Source organism: Scyliorhinus torazame, chromosome 29, assembly GCF_047496885.1.
Source record: "Scyliorhinus torazame isolate Kashiwa2021f chromosome 29, sScyTor2.1, whole genome shotgun sequence".
Classification (NCBI taxonomy): Eukaryota; Metazoa; Chordata; class Chondrichthyes; order Carcharhiniformes; family Scyliorhinidae; genus Scyliorhinus; species Scyliorhinus torazame.
In genome coordinates, this window is record NC_092735.1 from 23,558,780 (window position 1) to 23,577,048 (window position 18,269).

General features: G+C 45.6%; 1 protein-coding gene across 3 annotated transcripts in view; it reads left to right on the top strand.

Annotated features, from left to right (window-relative positions):
- The window catches only part of LOC140403935 (ADP-ribosylation factor-binding protein GGA1-like), a 59,177-nt gene that overhangs the window by 16,589 nt on the left and 24,319 nt on the right, over positions 1-18,269 (top strand). For 2 of the 3 annotated variants that reach the window (XM_072492202.1, XM_072492201.1), the window contains exons 2-6: positions 6,041-6,125; positions 8,690-8,765; positions 11,270-11,368; positions 14,896-15,019; positions 16,940-17,040. In XM_072492202.1, coding sequence (XP_072348303.1) covers positions 6,041-6,125; positions 8,690-8,765; positions 11,270-11,368; positions 14,896-15,019; positions 16,940-17,040 — 485 coding nt within the window. Of the gene's footprint in view, positions 1-1,466; positions 1,550-6,040; positions 6,126-8,689; positions 8,766-11,269; positions 11,369-14,895; positions 15,020-16,939; positions 17,041-18,269 lie in introns of those variants that run through there. The other variant, XM_072492203.1, reaches the window with a different exon arrangement.

Sequence of the window (18,269 nt, forward strand, 5' to 3'; positions counted from 1 at the left end):
TTGTTTCGGTGCAACATCGTGGGCCGAAGGGCCTGTACTGCGCTGTATCGTTCTATGTTCTATGTTCTTGTACAGCCACGCAGGTTTGCAAAAGGTCCAGTTGAAAGAAAATACAGATAATTATTTTAAATTGAGCTGAGAATTGGAGTTGGCTTGAATTTGTAAATTTGAGGACTGACTTTTGTATGGATACGTTAGGTGTTAAATTGGTGCTAGGCCTGCCAAGCTTTACTGCTGCTGGTCTGGGCTGGGTAGGAAATGGAGATTAGGTGTGTTTCGCAGTTATCTTGATCGTTTCTGTCTCCTTTCCAAATATGCAGTTGGATTATTTTTTCCATGTCACAGCCAGTGGAAACGAATTGACCTCGTCATGTGACTTTGCACTCACTTTGCAGAGGCGGTCAAACGTTGATGCACAGAAGGAGGCCATTCGGCCCATCGCATCGATGCTGGCCCTCTAGCGGAGCAGTTGGAACAGTGCCACACCCCTGTCTTTTTTTCCGCAGCCCTGGACATTTTTAATTCGCAAACAGTTGACAGAAACTTCTGTACTGGGTGGGGAAGTGACAGGGATTGGGTATGGTTTACAGTATTGCAAAGCTCACAAGTAATATAAAAGCCACCACTGTGCATCATCGACATGTAGGGCGGCACGATAACACAGTGGTGAGCACTGTTGCTTCACAGCACCAGGGACCCGGGTTCGATTCCCAGCTTGGGTCACTGTCGGTGCAGAGTCTGCACGTTCTCTCTGTGGCTGCGTGGGTTTCCTCCGGGTGCTCTGGTTTCCTCCCACAGATGTGCTTGTTGGGTGAATTGGACATTCTGAATTCTCCCTCTGTGTACCCGAACAGGTGGTGGAGTGTGGCGATGAGGGCATTTTCACAGTAACTTCATTGCAGAGTTAATATAAGTCTACTTGTGACAATAATAAAGATTATTATTAACTGTTTTCAAAGTGCTGTCGATGGAATGGAAACAATTCAATTGTGACTTTAGCATTGAATTATACCAGTAGCAGAAATAAGAACGATAGTATCCTGGCCCCAAAATAGCGACGTGATTTGAGTGTCCGAAGTAATTAATATAATTTTCCTCTTTCTTTTTAAAAAAAAAAAATCTTCCCTTTTTACTGTGCCGTTAACATATTAAAACGTCCCTGTTGTGTGTTTCAAAACAGAACCTGGCACCTGGCCCCACGAGATATTAGGACAGGTGATGAATAACTTGATTTAAGTTTCATGAAGCGTCTTACGGGATGAATAAGAGGGCTGAAGCAGAATCTTTCGGGAGGCAATTCCAGAGCTGTGGAGCTCTCGTTGCCTTGATTTTGGTTGTAGTCTCACTGTTGAAACTGAGGGTTGCTGCCTGCTCTCCTCCTCTGACTCATTCCTTGCAGCATCCCATGCAGTTCATAGGCGAGTTTCACCCACCACTTGCTGATCCACTTTTCCCATTCTCTGCAGATTATCGTATAACCGGAACTTTTCTCAGGGTCACACAATGCAAAATTGCTCCTCCGACACAATGTAGTGATCAAACAGGAATGGTAAGATTTGTACTGAGAAGCTTAAGGCAGTAACGAAAGGCCTAATACTGTAGAAACCTAGAGGAGTATTAAAAAGTACAGGGGTGAAGTAAAACATGGAAATTAGGAAAGCAAAGGGAGGATACAAAACAATATTGGCAGGTAAAATCAAAGAAAATCGTAAGATATTTTATCAATAGATTTAAGAATGAGGGAATAACTAAGGAAAAGATAGAACCGATCAGGGGTGTACATGGCAACTTGTGGGTTGATTCAGAAGATGTGGGCAGGTAGAATCATAGAGTCCCTCTAATAATATAGTAATCTTTATTGTCACAAGTAGGCTTACATTAACACTGCAAGGAGGTTACTGTGAAAAGCCCCTAGTCGCCACATTCCAGCACCTATTCGGATACACAGAGGGAGAATTCAGAATGTCCAAATTACCTAACAGCGCGTCTTCCGGGACTTGTGGGAGGAAACCGGAGCCCCCGGAGGAAACCCACGCAGACAAACGGAGAACATGCAGACTCCGCACAGCCCAGGCCGGGAATCAAGCCTAGGACCCTGGCACTGTGAAGCAACAATGCTAACCAGTGTGCTACCGTGCCACTGAAGGAGGCCATTTGGCCCATCCTGTCTGCACCGACCCTCCAAAAGAGCACCCTACCCAGGCCCATTCCCAAGCCCTATCCTTGTACACCTTAGGACACTAAGGGGCAATTTTAGCCTGACCAATACACCTAACCTGCGCATCTTTGGACTGCAGGAGGAAACCCAAGCACCCGGCGGAAACCCATGCAGACATGGACAATGTGCAACCTCTATGCAGACAGTCATAAAGGCCGGAATCGAACCCGTGACCCTGGCGCTGTGAGGCCACGACCAATTTTTATATGGTATGATGCAGTCTACCGACCAGAAAGCGGCAGCAGAGAGCAGGTTGCGTGCCCAGCGCGTACACCGTCATCACACATCCTGTATATCCGTGCTTTTGGTACAAAATCATGGAGGAGAGATTCCTCCATTTTGTTTTGGCTGCGAGCAAGCGAGGCAACAGGACTGTGAAGAACTGAGGATGGATTGTTTTGTTATCAGGAAGTGAGGGCCAGAGACACAAATAGGCCAGGATCTCACAACTGAATCTGCTGGAGAGAGCTGTTATGCAGCATTTCCTCCATACCTGAAAGAGAGAACGTGCATTTGTCTATCGACTTTCCCAACCTCAAAACAATTTGCAGCTAATTAACTACTTTTGAAGCATGTTTGTCTGAGTGTTGTGCAGCAGTGTTAGCCTAGATTATGTGCTCAAATCAATGAAATGGGCAACATTTTGAGCAGAGAGGAAACGCTCACATAGTACAGACTCTCGAACCACAGTTTCCACAACCTTCAGGCAACGATCTCTTTCCACAACGATCATGGTTAAACAATCAGTCTGTAGTATTTGAAACATTTCCTTGACCTGTGCTTCCATCAAACACCGTGTCCCACAGTGAGCTGGGAATCTGTGCAAGGGGAGTAGATCTTTCCTGTGTCATCAAAAACGTTTTACTTTGTATGTTGTCAGATGTCGCTGCATTTTTCATGAGCCAGGCAGATGCCTGGGGCAATATATTCAGAAGCCTGAATTTATAATTGGAAATGAATCTTCTGAATGGCGAGGAGAGCACAGCCTGTTGGTGCTTTAGTGTAGGAAGTGATAATATGTCAAGATTAATGTGCTTTTCCCATGAGATAAGACACATTTTGACTTCTCTGCTGTTTTTTACCCCTTTCCACCTTCCCTGTGCTGAAGACTGACTCTTGCATCCCTGAGTGACAGCAGCCCTCTCCTGTCTTGCCTAATTGAGTTTCTTTTACATGCGAGTCCAGATAGCAAAACGTGGATAGAAGGGTCATTTGAACAGCATCAAAGCTCAGCCTGATCCATCTTCACCCAGCATACATGCATGTGGGCCCCGGCTCCTGTTCCGAGACCAATTAACCAGTTATGACATCCAGTTGAGATCAGCTCTCTTGGCACAGAGTGTAGAATCTTGGACCGTGAGCATTGTTTGTCTGACTCCCGTGCTGGGAAAGAGGGTTTGATCACAACTGTTGGGAGGGGGTGGAAATTAGCATTTCAAATTGATTGCGTGCAGAAAGCTTATAAGGAAGAGACGGACTAAAATAAACCTCTAAATTTACCATTAAGATCTGTTAATTGTTCCCTGGTCTAGAACTTTTCCAATTTGCAGTAAGAAATTTGTGCATCAGTAACTTAAGTAAAAAAAAAAAGAGGATTTGCATTAATATCGCTCCTTTCATGACCCTTTAGATGTCTCTAAAAGGAAGTACTTTTTGAAGTGTAGTCTCTGTTGTAATGTGGGAAATAGAGCAGCCAGTTTTGTGCACAGTAAGCTCCCACAAACCGTATAGTAAGCTTCTACAAACAGCAACGTGATAATGATCAGATCATTTGAACCTTTGTGATTGGGGGGGTTAAGTATTGGCCCGAATAAAGCGAGAACTCTGCTGGTCACCTTTGGAACAGAGTGTTGGATCCCTTCGCATCCATGCAAACAGGCAGCTGGAGTCGCTGTTTAACGTCTCATCCAAGGGACGGCACCTCCGGCAGTGCAGCACTCCTTCAGTCCTGTGCTGCGGAGTCGGCCTTGATGTTTGTGCTCAAGCCCTGAAGTGGGATTTGAACCTGGAGCCTTATCACCCAGAGGTGAGTGCTGAGCTACAGGCGTCACCACTTAGCCTCAGCACGCACCCTTTTGATTGTAGTCTGGCATTTGTTACCTCAATCCTCATTGCACCATCAGTCACTGAACCCTTGGCTACCAGACCATCAGTCTACAATTCTGTTCCTAAACCCCTTCCATCTTTCTCTTCCTCTTCTTCCAAATCTATTTCTTTGACTTTTCCCCAATCGCCTTGCCTAACTGGGATCCTCCGAAGCTCTTTCATTGCGTACCAGGAAGAATGGTGCTATATAAATAAAAATAAACCATGGGTTTTAATAGCGATTGCAATCGCCTAGATAAAAACAGACATGGTGAAAGTTGTAATCCAGGATCAGTAATCAAATCAATTTGCAACGTTGCCCTGATGTCTCTGTGACGAGCTGAGTATTCCTTACCAAGACTAATCCCAAGTTTGACCCTTGGATCACGGTAGCACAGTGGGTAGCACTGTTGCTTCACAGCTGCAGGGTCCGAGGTTCGATTCCCGGCTTGGGTCACTGTCTGTGCGGAGTCTGCACGTTCTCCCCGTGTCTGCGTGGGTTTCTGCCCGGTGCTCCGGTTTCCTCCCACAATTCCCGAAAGACGTGCTTGTTAGGTAATTTGGACATTCTGAATTCTCCCTCCGTGTACACGAACAGGTGCCGGAATGTGGTGACTAGGGTTTTTTCACAATAACTTCATTGCAGTATTAATGTCAACCTTCTTGTGACAATTAAGATTATTATTATTATGGATCTTTTTGTTGATCTTAGCTGGGAAGCCAGTAAAGAAGTTACAATTGGTTGTTGCATCCCTAAGATAATGAAGCGGAGTGGGAGGGGGGGCTTTGCATGGGGGCGACACAGTTGAGCTAAGCAGTCCTCGAGTCTCATCTAGTCAACTGAAATTATTCCTGCAAGAAGTTGATAACTTGGAATGAGGTGAAAAAGTTGGCAACAGGGGAAAAAAACTGTCAAATTATGATTCATCATCATAGAATCCCTCCCGTACAGAAGGAGGCCAGCTGCTCTCCTCTCCTAATGATCAATTAACCTGGTGAACTTTCAACGCCAGTCACCTGAAAAATGATTCCTGGTTACCCTGCCCGCAGTTTAAATTTTTTTTTAGAGTATCCAATTATTTTCTTTCCCAATTAAGGGGCAATTTAGCATGGCCAATCCACCTACCCTGCACATCTTTTGGGTTGTGGGGGTGAGACCCACACACACACTGGGTGAAGGTGCAAACGCCGCAAGTACAGTGACCCAGGGCCGGGATCGAACCTGGGACCTTGGTGTCGTGAGGCAGCAGTGCTAACCACTGCGCCACCGTGCTGCCCACTAGTGTGCCCGCAGTTGATCAGTGCCTCCAGATGTAGGTTTGTAGTTTTACAGTGCGATTTACCTTGTCAAGAAGGGAATCCGTCATCCAGGCTGTTACCAAAGGCCAGTAACCAAGCAATGCGTTTTAAATTTGCATGGCTAGATATTAACAGGGAATCAAGTACTGAATCGAAAATAAAATCAGCAAATTACTACTTTTTCCTTTTGTACCTTCAAGAGAGAAAATGGGATTAATTGAATATCTCTTTTCAAAAGAGCCAGCACAGGCACGCTGGGCTGAATGGTTTCCTTCTGTACATCATTCAATTTAATCATAAAATTATGGCAAGAGGAATTTCTGGAGTCCGGAAAATTATTAATATCAATCTTCCCTTCCTCCAGCTGCCTTGACTCTGACAGAAAGATTCAGCGTCTTCACCTTATGCTGAACTATATTCATCTTGTTTTCAATGTAGATAAAGCCACCAATCCTTTCAATCGAGAGCTGGAATGGAACTACATTCAAGCATTCTGTGATCAACTGAACAAGGAATTGGAAGGGTAGGTACCAGGCGAGAAAACCAGTCATGCAAACGGCAGCATATCCAGCGAAGTGTTTGGTACAGAGGTGTTTGCCATTGGCCAGCACTAGCCTTTGGCTCTTGTTCATCTTTGCTTCGGTGGTTGAAGATCCATCTGGGATCTGCTGATGTTGAGGTGGAAGGTGATCAGTCTTTGCCAGGGTGCCCTATCAAACTAGAAGTTGTGCTGAGGGGTGCTGGATATGAATGACACAGTTGTTGTAGAAAATGCAGACCCACCGGCTCGGGCACAGCTTCATGTTTGCACAAGGCTAGGTTTGCAGTAAGCAATTCCTACTGGACATCGGACTCGGCTGTGGCGACCCTTTTCCTCGGCGCCTGGGCTCGAGGGAGCAGAGTGATTATTGCTGATGCGGTGCGGAGCAGAAGTGTTGCTGGTACCGTTGGAACCAAATCTGGAAAGGGATTTGTGAGGCTGTGCAATTCGCACCCAAGGGTCGTGTTTGAGGTAAAACCCATGTCAACGTGAAAGATTAGATTGAACGGATGGATGGAGGCAAAGGGGTTAAAGGGATTTTGAAATATCAACGGGTGAGTGCAATTAAAACTATTTGTCCATGCAGAGGAGGATTAGCATTGAGACAGAGTGGTTGGACCACATATGTTTCTGCTTTGGTTACTTTGTGTGAGTGGATTATTTCTTAATTCACAACATTGCCGCCACAGTGTAAACTTCAATAAAAATAACAGTAAAAGATAAGGAGGCTGGGAATCTGAAACAAAAACTGAAAACAGTGGAGAACCTCTGGTTTGGCAGCATCTGTGGAGAGAGGTGGTTATGTTGTTTCACCAGGCAGGGAGAGCTTTACTGTGCTTGTCAGTGAGGTCTTGGATGGTGTGGTCATTCTTGTTGAACCAGTCTTGGTGTTTCCTGGGCTTCTAGCCGATGGTTTCTTTGCAGCTTGAGATGATGGCTGTCTTCAGCTCTTTTCAGTTTTCTGTCACTCCATTAGAATGGACACTGGAGAAGAAGACAATGTTGGAAGTTCACTAGCATGCTTGGCTCCTAAAGCTGCTCAATGTTAATCTTTTTTCTGAACTGTTTCTTCATCTTGCTCTGCTTCTGGTGCAGTTTGATGGACATAGAGGAGCGGAGGAGCTGGTGGTTTGTCCAGCAGTCATCTGCACTGGTCATTGCTTTGGTGAAGAGGGCGTCCTTTTGGTCTCGAGACCGGACAATGACTAAGTCGATCATGTGCAAATGCTTTGATTGTGGATGTCTCCAGGAAGTCGTGAGATTGTCTTTTTGTCGGAACTGTGTGTTAGTGACGACAAGCTGGTGTTTTGTGCATTTGGTGAGCAGGCAAATCCCGTTGGGAAACCCTGGCATTGGAAGTCCCCAAGGAGGATGGTCTTCCTTAGGAATATTGGCGAGTATGGTGTTGGGTAGATTAGAAGCCTTCTTTGCACTCATCATTGGCATCAAGGGTTGGGGCCGAGGCACTCACGACCGTTGCCTGCTGGTTCTTGGCAGGTTGTAGATGAAGGGTCATGAGAGGATCGTTGATGCCGACAGGGATCTCCGAGGGTTGGTTGACGAATTTGTCCTTGATGGCGCTGATCCTCCGGTTTTATTTTCCAGAAGAAATTTTTTTTAATATAAAGAGTACCCAATTCTATATTTCCAATTAAGGGGCAATTTAGCGTGGTCAATTCACCTACCCTGCACATCTTTGGGTTGTGGAAGTGCGACCCAAATAGACACGGGGAGAATGTGCAAACTCCCCAATGCAGCACGGTAGCATTGTGGATAGCGCAATTGCTTCACAGCTCCAGGGTCCCAGGTTCGATTCCGGCTTGGGTCACTGTCTGTGCGGAGTCTGCGTGGGTTTCCTCCGGGTGCTCCGGTTTCCTCCCACAGTCCAAAGATGTGTGGGTTAGGTGAATTGGCCAATGATAAATTGCCCTTAATGTCCAAATTGCCCTTGGTGTTGGGTGGAGGTGTTGAGTTTGGGTAGGGTGCTCTTTCCAAGAGCCGGTGCAGACTCAAAGGGCCGAATGGCCTCCTTCTGCACTGTAAATTCAATGATAATCTATGATTAATCTAGGACAAAGGTTCGGCACAACATCGTGGGCCGAAGGGCCTGTTCTGTGCAGTATGTTCTATGTTCCACCCGGGGCCAGGATCGAACTCAGGTCCTCGGCGCCATGAGACAGCAGTGCGAACGACTGTGCCACTGTGCTACCTGCCAACTTGCCCCAGATGCCATCCGCCTGCTCTTCTGGTCTCTTGCAGGGCAGTGATGTCAATGTTGAAGTGTCTTGAGTTTACGGCAACAAGGGAGTTCTCCGTTCCGGTCGACTGCTTTGCTCATTATCCATGAGGTTTTGTGCATTCCAGATTCCGATATTTAGTTCAGTTCGATTTCCTGATGCAGGTAGATGAGCCTGCTGGATGCGGCTTTCTTCAATCTTGTCTTAATGTTCTGCTTTACTTTTAGTGGAGTTGGTATGCTGTGCTTGTCCAACCCATGACTTAAATAATGCAGTAATACTGTCTCTTCTCCCCCTTTCTATCTTCAGACCCCAGCTCGCAACAAGATTTCTGGCACATAAGATTCAGTCTCCGCAGGAATGGGAAGCTATGCAAGCCTTGACAGTAAGATCGACTGAATCTCTGATCCTTTTGGAGTGTTAAATGACCTGGATGGCTATGTATGGGTGGCATGGTAGCACAGTGGTTAGCACTGTTGCTTCACAGCACCCAGGGTCCCAAGTTCGATTCACTGTCTGTGCGGAGTCTGCACGTTCTCCCCGTTTCTGCGTGGGTTTCCTCCCGTTTCATCCCACAAGTCCCGAAAGACGTGCTTATTAAGTGAATTGGACATTCTGAATTCTCCCTCTGTGCACCCGAACAGGCGCCGGAATGTGGCGACTAGGGGGATCTTCACAGCAACTTCATTGCAGTGTTAATGTGACAATAAAGTTTATTAAGATTATGCAAGCTTTAAAGCATGCTTTTGTAGAATTAAATATTTCAGCATAGAATTTACAGCAGCACTGTCTTTAAATAAAAATCAAAATGAACTAATGAACAATTTTGCATTATTTTTAATTTTATTTAGATTGAGCATTAAATGAAATGCCCCTCACACCACAACGTCATGTAGTTGGGAAAGGGGGAGCATGTTTAAAGATCGCTCCTACATATGTGTACGGTCTCCAGCAGACATCACACGGCAATAAAAAGGGTGATTTCCGTTAGATGTGGGTGTTGCTGGCAAGGCCAGCATTTGTTGCCCATCCCTAATTTCCAGTGCAACCGGGAATGGGCAACAAACGCTGGCCTCGCCAGCAAATCTCGCGTCCCACAAAAATATTAAAAGTTGCCCTTTTTATTGCTGGCAGCTGGGTAGAGACCCCGACACAATCTATAGAAACTATTAGGAATCACCCAGCTAAGATATTCATTGACATTCGCAGTGGTCTGACCAGCATGGTGTGACAAGCATCTCCATTGGTCCAAATACCAAACTTCAAATGTCATCAAATCAAAGTTCAGAGCCCAAGGTGCTTATCGGATTGTGTGTTTTTTTAAAATTACATTTCTGAGACTTCTGTTCAGCATCCAGCTACTAATTGGCACTGAATCGCTTGCTAATCATAGTTACATCATAATTACATGAATGGCTTGCAGATTCACGTTGCATTGAAAAGGAGAGGCTACATTTTCCGATTTGAAATGGTTTCCTACTGGAATAGCAATAATAATCTTTATTAGTGTCAGTAATAATAGTCTTTATCAGTCTCCCCGTATTTGCGTGGGTTTCGCCCCCACAACCCGAAGATGTGCAGGTTAGGTGGAATGGCCACGCTAAATTTCCCCTTAATTGGAAAAAATTAATTGAGTACTCTACATTTAAAAAAAAAAAAAAGTGGTTGTGACCTGAGATGAGTTTTGCTTGAGTGGAGATAAAAGATAAACGGCTTACATTTACACTACAATGACGTTACTGTGAAAATCCCCCAGTCACCACACTCCGGCGCCTGTTCGGGTACACGGAGGGAGAGTTCAGAATGTCCAATTCACCCAACAAGCACGTCTTTTGGGACTTGTGGGAGGAAACCGGTGCACTCAGAGGAAACCCGTGCAGACATTGGGAGAACGTGCAGACTCCGCACAGACAGTGACCCAAGCGGAAAACGAACCCGGGACCCTGGCGCTGTGAAGCAATAGTGTTAACCACTGTCACCGTGCCACCCAGAAGGATATTATTTTTTCAAAGTTGTTTATCCAAAGCACCTCTTTGTAGCAAGCATTCGCGAGTATGCTAACTGTATTTAAAAGCAGACTGTGACCAGGGCAGCACGGTGGCGCAGTGGTTAGCAGATCCCTGTGCCGAGGTCCCAGGTTCGATCCCGGCTCTGGGTCACTGTCCGTGTGGAGTTTGCACATTCTCCCCGTATTTGCGTGGGTTTCGTCCCCACAACCCAAAGATGTGCAGGTTAGGTGGAATGGCCACGCTAAATTTCCCCTTAATTGGAAAAAATTAATTGAGACTCTACATTTAAAAACAAAAAAGTGGTTGTGACCTGAGATGAGTTTTGCTTGAGTGGAGATAAAAGATACCAGTTTGGACTTAGAGTTTTATTGTCATTGTTAAACATTGTTTAACGGGTAATTGTAAGCTATTTTCTGGTGTGATGTGAAAGTTATTTTAATTCTTTGTTCAGAATAAAGTTTTTTAAAAAATACACCATATCCCTCTTTGTGCGTGGATATCACTCCAGGAGCGAAGGATCCTTTTCTCACAGTTTAAAAATTAAGTCAAATATTGGGTTTCTGTCCAGTATCCTAGCAACTGTTGGGATCTGGTCCGGGGTGGTAAAAGCAGCGACTCTCCGACATCCTCCATAACTTTGCTAAAACCCCAGTTAAGCAACAATTGCGCCGGTTTCCAGAGTTTCCTCTGCTCTCCTTCGGAAGGTGACGGCAGGCGGGAGGGGAATCTTCCTGGAACGTCAGCAGACGGGAGGCAGCTCAATGTATTGAATTAAAAAGCGATAGAGGGTAGATGAAAATAAATGTAGTCTGTTTTTTTTAAAAACGCACGTTTTGTCCAGTGCCAATTCAATGAAATCCTCTGCATTTGACTTATTCAGGTCCTGGAAACTTGTATGAAAAACTGTGGGAAGCGGTTTCATAACGAAGTAGGAAAATTCAGGTTTTTGAATGAGTTAATCAAAGTGGTATCGCCCAAGGTGAGTCTGACGCATGGGGTGCTGTAATCCCGTAGCATTTTTGTATTGTAGTGGAAAATAGATGAATGTGTCACCCATAAATGTCTCATCTGCCACCTGATTCTCCTGACTAAATAGAAAACTCTTGTGCTGGAATAATGGATGCAATGGGGCTGATGATGCATATTATTGGGCAGAGTCTCCTGCAATGCTCAAGATATTTGTTGTGTGTCTTAGTTGGTGACCAGTGCTCAGAGCCCTGTATTCTGAACCCGTTTGGTATTTTAAAAATTAATTTATGGGATGTGGTTAGGTCCAGCATTTATTGCCCATCCCCAGTTGCCCTTCAGAAGGTGGTGGGTGAGTTGTCTTCTTGAACCGCTGCAGTCCTTGAGGTGCAGGCGCACCCACTGTGCTGTTAGGGAGGGAGTTCCAGGAGTTTGCCCCAGCGACAGAGAAGGAACGGCCGATATATTTCCATGTTGGGGAGGGAGTTCCAGGGTTTTTGTCCCAGCGGCAGAGAAGGAACGGCTAATATATTTCCAAATCAGGGTGGGGAGTGACTTTGAGGGGAAGCTCCAGGTGGTATTACAGCTGGACGGGAAGATTCCAGAATGGAGCCCTGGCTCAAAAAGACCGTAACTTTTTGACTTAAAAAAAAAAAAAATCATGGTGGAACAGAGTCACAGGACCGCTAATTAGTTTTAACAAGGACAAAAACATTTATTAAACATGAAAAAAGTGGGTTATGATACATGTACTCCTTTTCTCTTCCCCCCCCCCCCATCTCAACAGTTACATGTAGATTTGCAGACCAACACTGATTCCAAATTACATCTTAAGGTACAGTGGTCTCATTAACACACAAAAGTCCCTTTTAAGCAAACAGATGACTGAGATAAGACACACTCTTCTCTGAACCCAAGTGAATGTCCGTGGATTCCTCCTCAAAATTCCCCCAAATGCAGCACGGTAGCATAGTGGTTAGTGATGTGTTGGGTATGCCGGGTCTGCGAGGACTGCGTCTGCTGCAGCAGTGAGAGAGACAGGCTTCCAACACTTGAAGAAATGCAACTGATTTTATTGAACTCTTAACTATCATACATACTTTAACTGTGGGTTGACACTATGCTGACTTGACTGGAGACCTGAGGCTAACCTGACCAGACTATCTTACTACCACATGGTGTAAATATCTAGTTGCTGCTCATGGGCTCTGACTGCCTCAGAGGCTGGATCCCAAGAGAGCGGGAAAACTAGTGCCCTCTGGCTTTATAGTGGTTGTGTCCTGTCTGGTGATTGGCTGCTGTGTTCTGTGTGTTCACTGGTCATCCTGTGTGTCAATCGCTGCCTGTCTGTGCACCATCATATACCTGTGTGTATATTATGACAGTTAGCACAGTTGCTTCACAGCTCCAGGGTCCCAGGTTCGATTCCCGGCTTGTGTCACTGACTGTGTGGAGTCTGCACGTCCTCCCCGTGTCTGTGTGGGTTTCCTCCGGGTGTTCCGGTTTCTACCCACAAGCCCCAAAAGACGTGCTGTTAGGTGAATTGGACATTCTGAATTCTCTCTCAGTGTACCCGAACACCGGAATGTGGTGACTAGGGGATTTTCACAGTAACTTCATTGCAGTGTTAATGTAAGCCTATTTGTGACAATAAAGATTATGAAATTAAAATGATTCTTATACCGTGAGCCATCCTGGCTCTTTGAACTCCGGCTTCCACACAAGTGATTTCAAATTCCGCTTCCAAAAGTCACATTTTTAAATCTTCTTTTAAATTATGCTTTCACTCTGGGCGGCACGGTGGCGCAGTGGTTACCACTGCTGCCTACGGCGCTGAGGACCCGGGTTCGGCCCTGGGTCACTGTCTGTGTGGAGTTTGCACATTCTCCCCGTGTCTGCGCGGGTCTCACCCCCACAACCCAAAGATGTGCAGGTTAGGTGTATTGGCCACACTAAATTGCCCCTTAATTGGAAAAGAAAAATTGAGTACTCTTAAATTTATATCTTGTTCTGGCCTGTCATGATTCAGTGCCTTCTCAAACTCTCTGTGACTTTCCTGAGCAGTTATCTGTTCTGATTCCCAGTTTCCTCTGTTTCGTTAACCACCTGACCTCTTGGAAACTTCTCTCACTTCTCTAGTTTTCTTAACTAGCTGGACTTTAGGTTTCCGGCATCTGTTTTCTTAACCATTACTCCATGGTATGACTCTTCTTCCAGCAAGGCTGAGAAAGATGGTCCCTCTTTAGCCTTCTAAAACCAACTGCTTTTAGCAGAGCTATGACAGCTGCCTTCTCTCTCATTACCTATCTCTTACTGCAAACAAATTGGCTAAACTAAAACTTAAAAGCTTCTCTACTTTAGAAGGCACTAGTTGCTAAGCAACCACTGCTGGTTTATTTACGCTTCACGCCATAGCCCTCTCTAAGCACAATAGAACCACGGTTGGAATTGAATATACAAGCACCTCTGTCCAGCATGAATCTCACGATGGGTTTTACCCTTCCAGGCACAGAAACATTAAATTAAATCCACTTAAAACTATACCTTATTTCTAATGTTTACCAATACAGGTATAAATCAATTAAAAACTAGCTTTATTTTCCTAACACCTGGAAGCATTTGCAAACCGTTCATGAGGATCCCAAAGATGTGCAGGTTGAGGGCGGCACGTGGCACAGTGGTTAGCCCTGCTGCCTACGGCGCTGAGGACCCGGGTTCGAATCCCAGCCCTGGGTCACTGTGGAATTTGCACATTCTCCCTGTATCTATGTGAGTTTCACCCCCACAACCCAAAGATGTGCAGGTTAGGTGAATTGGCCATGCTAAATTGGCCCTTAATTGGAAAAAAAATAATTGGGTACTCTAAATTTATGAGATGAAAAGAAAAAAAAGATGTGCCGGTTAGATGAATTTACCATGATCAATGGTACAGGGATAGGCTGAGGGAGTGGCACTAGGTGAAGTACTCTTTCAGAGGGTCGGTGCAGACCTGATGGGCCGAATGGCCTCCTTCTGCACTACAAGGATTCTGTGGACTTTGATCCCCAGAATTAGATCCCTCATCCTATGAAAAAAGTATTGAAGTTAGGGAGCCTCTCCAAAATGCGATAGGTGCACCAGACTGGCAGTCTGGCCTCACAATGCCTTTCTGGATTGGCACTCCAGCGGGAATCTACATTTGGAAATCCCAATAGGACACGTGTCTTCCCTGGGTACTGATGAAATGGCTCAGCACTGAACAGATGGCCAGCGACCCTATTATTGGCTGCTGGCACTATTGGGTGTGTCATGGGTGATGTGCCCAAGGATACAAGAAAATGATTGGAAAGAGGTAACGCTGCCATTACCCAATGAGACTATCAGCTGTGGTAGGATTGGAAAACCGATCCTGATAAATCTGTGACTGTAAAAATCCTCTTGAAGCTAACCTCTTAAACAAATTCTTAATTGTTGAGTTGCACTGACAGGAATTCTCATTTCCAACCTTTACCATTCAGGAGTTTTTAACGTGTAATTTCTTTTTTCTGTCTTTCTCATCAGTATCTGGGAACGCGAGCTTCTGAGAAAGTAAAAACTAAAGTTTTAGAATTAATGTTCAGCTGGACAGTGGGACTACCAGATGAGCTGAAAATCACAGAGGCCTATCACATGCTTAAAAAACAAGGTTGGTTCATTCCGTTCCAGTTGAGTGTGGCCCAACAGTGAGTATTTGACTATAAACTACTGCTTCTGGCAAAATGTCCTGATCCTGAACTGTGCAACTCCAGTACCAATTTGCAATATTGTTTTAGCAGCCAGTGTATCAGCACATGCCCTGTACCCATACTGCACTAAGACGCAGTGCAGAATTTCAAAAATAACGTCTTGCCTCTATTTGCAAGAAAAATACCAGGGGTGGGATTCTCCATTTTGCCGGAGCCTGGGAGTTTCCCGACTGGGGCTGCCCCACAATGGGAAATCCCATTGACCGGCCCGGCGTAACGGAGAATCCCACCGGCGGGTCCGGGCAGAAATGTGGCCCTGCGGGGCAGAGAATCCACCCCAGAACTCAGAAGTTATCCCTAGCAGAGAACATTGAGCAGACACTGGGCTCTTTACTCGAGAAAAGTGAAGGGTGACCTGTTGAAGCTCTGAAAGATTATCGAAGAATTTCCACAGGTAAGAGAGATCCAAAACTAGGGCCACAAATAAAAGATAATCGGGGCGCCACAGTGGGTAGCAGTGCTGCCTCACAGCGCCAGGGATCTCGGTTCAATTCTGGCCTCTGATGACTGTGTGTGGAGTTTGCGCGTTCTCCCCGTGTCCGTAAGTTTCCTCCGGGTGCTTCGGTTTCCTCACATAGCCCAACGGTTGGGTGGATTGGCTATGCTAAATTGCCTGCTAGCGTCCAAAGATGTGCAGGGTAGGTGGGGTTACACGGATGATGCAGGGTATGGGCCTAGGTAGGGTGCTCTTTCAGAGGGTCGGTGCAGACTCTAATGGCCTCCTTCGGCAATGTGGGGATTCTAAATCAACAGGAAATTCAGCAGAAACCTTTTACACAGAGAGTGGCTAAAGAGGGCGGCTAGAATGAGGAATCCGCTACCTCGAGAAGTAGTTGAGGCGGAATAGCCTTTAAGGGGAATCTGTGTAATACATGAGGGAGAAAGGAATGGAATAAGCTGAAAGGGTTAATGACGAGGGGTGAGAGGAGGCTTACGCAGAAGCATAAACGTTGGAATGATCCAGGCAACATGTTTTTATGCCATACTTTCAACGGCAATTTCTCACATATATGGATCAGGATTATGGTTTTACAGCTGATGATCAGCACTCAACCGTGTGAAATTCCAGGTTTAAGATGCTGTTACGGCGGCAGGGCAGTTTTTTCACCTTGGAGGCCAGAGCTGAGGTTCAGTCGGATAGGGAATTGTCCTGGTGTTTGGATCTCCTCTTGCGGAATGCAACTGGTTGGCCATTTATTATTTTTTGTGAAATGCGAATGGTTTGGAGAAGTCAGAAATTGGCCACGGAATCTCCATCAACCTGTACGTAAGTGACCTTGGCAGAAACTTCCTTCCCTTTGAGTAGTAATCAGTGACTGCAAACAGTACCTTGCTGGCACGTCTCACTGGAACATGAAGGGAGGCCTCACTTTATGTTTTTTTAAAACTGCCTCCAACAAAATGAATGCATTGTGTGTATCTTAAAGACGGGTGTTTGAACTCCAAACCGGCTACCAGTTGTGAATGAGTGCTGGATTTTTTTTATAAACTTGCTTTCATTGAAAAGTGGTTAAACAAATTCTTTGTTTGCTATGAAGAGAGGATAGAATGTTGCTAACTTATCAGCGAGTGCAGACAAATCGAGAAGCAGAGGAACGGCAAAATGTAGGTTATGGGTTTGGAGCTAGAGGCAGAACTGTCCTGATATTGTTGGCAAGCTCGTGAGTGGCATTTCATTTTCATGCTTGCCCAGAGCTGCGCGTGACCCTGCACTCTTCCCCAGCTCAGCCCCGCAAGAAGGAACAGTTTCGCTGAAGAGTGCTCTGCCATTTGCAGTGATTCTCCTGTTTTAATATCTTGACCCCACTTTATTCCCGCAGGAATTCTAAAACAGGATCCCGTGCTGCCTGATGACGAACCTCTTCCTCCGCCCCCTCCGCGCTCGCAAAACGCTATGTTTGAAGATGAGGAGAAATCTAAGGTAGCTTGTTGCTGTGTACTATTCTTCGCCAAGAGGGAAGGCTAGGTGTAGTCTTCAACAGTGTTCCCTCGAAGCTGTCTTCTATTCATTCAAGGGGTGTGGGATTCACTGACTGGGCCAGCATTCATTGCCCATCCCTAATTGCCCTTGAGACTCTTGAAAGTTGCAGCACATGTGTGACTGCAAAAAAAATCTTTAAAAAGTCAGGTATTTGAAGAAATTGCCTGCAATGTTCAGGAAAAGCATGAGATGGAACATTGGACTACTGTGAAGTCGGGTTTAAAGGAGATGAGCTAGTTGGTGTGAATTTAATCCTCATTTTAAAGTGCTGATTTCACATTTCCGATGGCAGAGAAATAGAGTTGGTTGGGGTATTGGAATTTCTCTGCAGTTCGTGGAAAGGTTTGACGCAAATCTGCTAGCGCAATATGTCAGCTAGTTCTTGACACTGGTACTGTCAGGAACTGAAATTTCGAACAAAACCACTGGTACCTGAATGAGTCACGTTTAGTTTCTATTACATAAGTAATACGAGTGGCAAATGGAATTCAATCCGGATAAGTGTGAGGTGATGCACTTGGGCAGGACAAACAAGGCGCGGGAATACATGATAAACGGCAGGGCCCTGGGAAACGCCGAGGATCAGAGGGACCTTTGTGTGCATGTACACTAGACCCTTAAAGTAGCAGGGCAGTGCTTCAGAACGCATATGGTATATTTGCCTTTAGTAGCCGAGGTGTAGAGTTAAAGAGCAGTGGGGTTATGCTAGAAAAGTATAAAATGTTGGTTAGGCCACAGCTAGAGCATTGTGTGCAGTTTTGGAATCCACGTTAGAGGAGGGATGTGATAGAACTGGGAAGGGTGCAGTGGATATTTACCAGGCTGTTGCCTGGGCTGGAGAGTTTTAGCTATTAAGTGAGATTGGATAGACTGGGGTTGCTTTCCTTGGAGCAGAGGGGACTGAGGGAGGGGGAAACATGATTGAGATGTATAAAATTATGAGGGGTGTAGATAGAGAAGACGGGGAGAATCCTTTCCTCTTGATGGCGGGATCAATGACCAGGGGGCATAGATTTTAAGGTAAGGGGCAGGAGGCTTAGAGGGGGTGTGAGGAAAAACCTCACCCAGAGAGTGGTGGGATTCTGGAACTCACTGTCTTAAAAGATGGTGGAGGCAGGGACCCTCAACATCAAGAAGTATTTAGATGTGACCATGTGATGCCGAGGCAG